At 36.8% G+C, this 5,295-nt stretch overlaps 1 protein-coding gene across 3 annotated transcripts in view; it reads left to right on the top strand.

Annotated features, from left to right (window-relative positions):
- Nucleotides 1–3,972: 3,972 nt before the first annotated feature.
- The window catches only part of LOC107083535 (E3 ubiquitin-protein ligase CBL-like), a 21,694-nt gene continuing 20,371 nt past the window's right edge, over nt 3,973–5,295 (top strand). For 2 of the 3 annotated variants that reach the window (XM_015372850.1, XM_015372852.1), the window contains exons 1-2: nt 3,973–4,144; nt 4,229–5,065. In XM_015372850.1, coding sequence (XP_015228336.1) covers nt 4,692–5,065 — 374 coding nt within the window. In that variant the 5' untranslated portion in view covers nt 3,973–4,144; nt 4,229–4,691. The remainder of the gene's footprint in view (nt 4,145–4,228; nt 5,066–5,295) is intronic. The other variant, XM_015372851.1, reaches the window with a different exon arrangement.

The raw sequence follows: 5,295 nt of genomic DNA on the forward strand, positions 1-5,295 counted from the left end.
TGGAAGCTCAGAGATAGCCTGGTATAGAGTATTTGTAGCCTCTTTTGTATTAGCGCTGGGAGGCACATATACAGCACTAATGCTAACTACACTGGACTCGTTGGACAGATAGAACGGTCTGCAGTTAACCATCAGAAACTCGATGTCTGGAGAGCAGAAGTTGGTGACTGATCTAGCATCGGCAGTGTAGTGTGAATCCCTCCAGGCTAATAGCATTGTTCAGTATCGGTGAAGGAAGCCATGATTCAGTCAGGAGGATGGAGCAGCACTTACTAAACTCCTTTTTTTTTTAAGAGAGAGTTTGAATCGGAGATTGTCCATTTTGTTATTCAGAGAGCGCACGTTGAAAGCAGGATTGATGATAACAGAGGTCTGAGGGGATTTCTTCTTGGCTTTGTCGTTAGCCCACCTCTACAGCCCCTCTTATGCTGTGTCGCACAGTGTGGCCTGCTCCTTTTGTTGTTTACATTCGTCCGAAGCACTCAGCAGCTTTTTAAATGGTCAAGAGTGGCTGTATTTAAGAGTCCAGAAACAACATTTTGTGACATAGATGCAGGATCGATGCCTAATTTGTAGCGCAATTTGGTCTATTTGTCTGGAGCTTTAGCAAGCCTCTGCCTTCAGGCATGGGCATCTTGGATCTCAGTTTGAACAATACAAATGAACAATACAAGTTAAGATAATTTAGTATTTTCCTCTCCTTTTGATTGTATTATCTGGTTGAATTGTCTTTGTAAAGTGCCTTCTTGAGATGACCTGTTTTATAAATTGACACTATTTAAATAAACTGAAATAAATTTGATTACTATTCATCCAGAGCTATGTGACTTTTTGTTTCATTATAAAGTATTTTGAACTGATTTGAAGTACAACTCCTTTTCCAAACTGTTCCATAGTTTTACTCCCGGAACTGAATTATACTTTTGTTTTAAATTTGTATGCACAGTTTTACTTTTGAAATCATAATTTGTCCTGTTATTTTTGTCACTTGAGTTTAAGACAAAGCAATTTTGTAAAAGAAGTGACAATACAGCTTTTTTAAATTAACTAAGTCTTTCAGCTTTATGGTGTCAGATTAAATAATCAATTTATTAGTACTTTCTACAAGACTCTAATAAATTTCCTTTATGTTACAACCAGGGGATGGATATTAGTTGAATATATTGCCCCATACCTCTCAATAACTCAGATGTGCAGTAACAAATGAATAATATATACCTGTCCAGAGTTTTGACAGATCGAAAATGTTTGTTACTTAATTTAAAAGTCAAATACTTTTACATAGTTTTTACTCAGCAAATTTTAAATTAGATTTAAAGTGAAGTTTATGATCCAGTACAACCCTTAAAAATCCAACTCCATTTAGTCTTTCCACTAGATTAGTGTTCCCCAACCGGGTACTCATTGTGGTCCGTGATGGCATTGCAAGGGGTACATGAAATGACATTTCCCACTATAGTTTCAATTTTATTTTTCATTTATGTCTTCTGGGAAGATTGCTTGTAAAATTATACAGACACATTGCAAATTTCAGGAAAGTCAGGGAAGAAGCCAGTTCTGGTCCTATAATTACACAATAGGAATTATATTCATTTACCACCTTATTTTTTCAGTCTATTTTGTTCTTCCCTTTAAGCTTTTTTTTTAGGATAAAAAGTATAGTTAAATCTTTTAATATTTAATATTCTACCTCAACTTTAAATTGTAGTAATCTTTCTTGGCCTGTCGCATAAAGATAATTTCTCTATATATATCTTGCATTTTCTATAAAACTTCTTGTTCTTCTTACAAGATTGTACCAGTCTCTTAGTCACCCAGTGTTTTACAATACCACTTCTATTTTTACGACACACTCTTGTTGGGAAGTTCTTACCATAAAATGATTTGTATACTCATAAAAATGTTTCATAGGCCACTTTCACATCCTTCCCATATATCAGGCTCTATGTTTCCCTTAAGAGGTCATTACAAGATTTCCTTATTGTTTCTTGTGATCTGATTTTAACATGCTTTATTTCGTCAGCGTCTGTCTCTCGAAGGTCCATGTTTACCTGAAATGATATAATCCAATTGTTGCACGTTTACTGTCTTGCCCTCACACAGAACCCTCAGTAATGCTGGATAGAAAAGCTGTCACTTTATAATTCTTTCATTAAGTAATCTGCTTGTGTGTTCATATTTTGCACATTCCTTGAACACTGAGGTCCTCATCAAAATATTTCCTTTGATCATGTACTTATTCAATCTTTTCTATCCATGCAGTCTGCAGCACTTTTCATTCAATGGCATGGGATTGAAGCAGAATAGTTAGCCCTATCTTATGTTCTCTCTGCACATGGGGTTCATCAGTCACTTCCAGTTTTCCATAAATTAATTTGTTCACAAAGTCAATCATGTTTGCTTTCCACAGTCAGGAACTGACTAGATTCACAATGTATTTCTGCTGATTAGACTTTCCAGCTCCTTGCATCTGAATGTAAGTTGCCCTTGCATTTAAAGGACATACAAGAGCATTTTTAGAGGTTTTCATTTCATAATCTTAACACTGCTGTTCAGCTTCATCCATTATATTTTAAAACTAATAAAGTCTCCCCCCCATGCATATTTATCTCCTCCTCTAATAAAAAACTAATTCTTGTTTGAGATTAGATTTTTCTCAGTATTTCAGCCTTCAGAGGATTTAACTGATGAAATGACATCTATTGTTTCCTCTTGATTATTTTCTGTTTGTTTTAATGTACTGTAGATACAGTACCTCCGTTTGTTTGGAATATTGCTTTTGTTTCTGCTTAGACACTTCTCACTACTCAATGTCCAGTATTTTGATGTCTTAAGAGATGTTTAATCCAAAGTTACATAAACTTTTCAGTTAATTATGTGTAGCAGCTCTCACAAACACACTTGACACAGCTGCTATTTTGTGATTCAGACAGTGTTTAAACTTTACTTTAATTAATTGTTGTCCTCTGTGAGGGAAATGATCTTTAGAGTTCTAATGTAAGTGTTACCATTGCAATCTATGGTAGTCCCACTGTCCTGTAAAGAGGACATCATGGACTTTCCACTGATGCCACCTTTGTGGGGTTTCGGCTAAGATAGCACATGCACTGTAATTTCAAAATGGTGGAAAGCCCTGTAGCCACATTGTTTTGCAATAGTGGAGGTAAGTGGTCAATTGTCTAAAGAAAACACATATCTGTTGCTGCTGATTAAGTTTTGTTTAATTTCAAAGTTTATGGTTTAAGCTGGTAAAATTTTGAAAGTACACAATTACCCATCATGTTTACTAGCTAGTTTTGGACCCTTTTAATACTCTCTTAAATAAAGCCCTTTGCTATTCTATGGACTAAAAAAATTTAAGCCTAGTTATTTAGATTTTGCTTGAGTTGTGTAACATAAAAGCAACAGGTTTTACAGACATTTGCTCAATATCTGGTTATTTATTTACTAATATCAAATTTTCATTAGTGATCGTGCAGGGACTCTCACAAACAAACTTGAGGAATTGAGGAATTTGCCACAATCTCAGTCATCACATTGTCATGATATTTAGTTGAGTCAAAGGTTATTGCAATGTCTTTGGGGTGGAATAGCAAAAAGTAGCCTCATGATGGTGCTAGAGGGAAAGCTGGTACAAAAGTCTAAACACCAACAAATTATGAGCAAAAGTTTAGAATGAATTATTTTGGAAAGTATAATTGTTGGAGCCGTTCATAGAGAATTACCTCAATAACTTAATGACATTATATGTCATTAAATAAAGGCCCTGATGGGATGGCCCTTTGTATATCATAAAACAAAACACCTTCCTGCCTCCCTTGCTCCCTTCCAACTCTTTCTCTTTCACACTTATTACACACTCATGCTCTCTCTCCCCGCCCTCTCTCTATTCTCTCTCTCTCTCTCTCTCTCTTGCTGCTTATACTTTTGCCTGAGCAACAGACCAAAGAAAACAGACCTGTTTGTCTTACTGAAACCAGGAAACCAATCAAAAGGCTAAAGCAAGACAAGTAGGAACAGAAAGGGGGGTCTGAAGAGACAGAGAGAAGGAGAAGAAGCGATCTTTCCGCTGTGCTGCATGTAGATGTACCTGCTCCACTTGCCCTGAGAATAAAGGATTGTTATTCTACTGAGATACATGCTGGTAAGAACTTATTGTGCATAATGGAGGGTGGTAAATAGGTTAAGGGTGAGTCTTAAATGCTGCTTTTTATTGTTTTGTTAACAGGAGTTAGTGTAATGGGCCCTCTTCTAGAAGAGCTAGAAGAGGACAGCAGTGCTTAACTTTGGTCATGAGTGCTCCATACTTTAAAGGATACAGTAACATGTTCAGTCTAATATGAAGCAATGTGATGTACAGTATGTTAGGTGGACTGACACTGGATGCCGTTTGAAGAAGACAGGATGCAGTGTGTTCAGATCAAGTTAAGGAGTCCCAAATATTGATGTACAGACTGCAAACATCAGTGTGAACAATCCAAACCTGAATGTCATAAACTTCATCAATGAGCTCCACCCATATTCAGCTTATCAGTTCACGTGTATTCAAAACTGAACTTCAGCCCCATTTTTACCTTGCGAGACAGTTTAATATTTAGTTAGACACCCTCTCATGCATACACATACTGAAACTCTGACGTTTGAGGTGTTTTTTACTTCACTTCCCTCTCACACACACAACCAGCAACTTTATGGCAGAAGCTGGTCCAGGAGCCTCCAGGAGCACCAGAATGAGCTCCAAGCCCTTGACCAATGAAGACCTACGGCTGATGGAGAAGACCCTTAAAAGACTGGAAAGGCTTTCCGAACTGTGTACGAACCCTCGGCTGGGTCTGAGGAGCAGTCCGCCATACCTGCCAGACCTGGTTCGAGAGACTTCAACTCTGGTCACACAGGTCTGGCAGCCCTTTCAGATCATCAGGTCAGGAGGAAACCCGACTCCACGAGGGGATGAGGCCAAGTACCTGAGAATCCATATCAGAAACCTGCTTGATAAAACGGACAGAGCCATGCTGCTTTTCAAAGAGGGCCGAGAGAAGATATTTGATGAGACATCCAGCTACAGGTACGGCAATCTTTTAATTTACTTAGACATTTATGTGTTTTCTAATAAAAACATTTAATTGATATTTACAAATATAAAAGCAAATATTGATAACCTATTATATTAATAACCTCTCAGATTTTTCAGGACTTTTTTTCCACATTTCAAACATTTAATTTAATTAAAAAAAATAGTTCACTTTATCTTGAAAATTATATATATATATCTATATATCTATATCTATATCTATA

Source organism: Cyprinodon variegatus, unplaced genomic scaffold (genome assembly GCF_000732505.1).
Source record: "Cyprinodon variegatus isolate N-32 unplaced genomic scaffold, C_variegatus-1.0 Scaffold77, whole genome shotgun sequence".
Taxonomy (NCBI): Eukaryota; Metazoa; Chordata; class Actinopteri; order Cyprinodontiformes; family Cyprinodontidae; genus Cyprinodon; species Cyprinodon variegatus.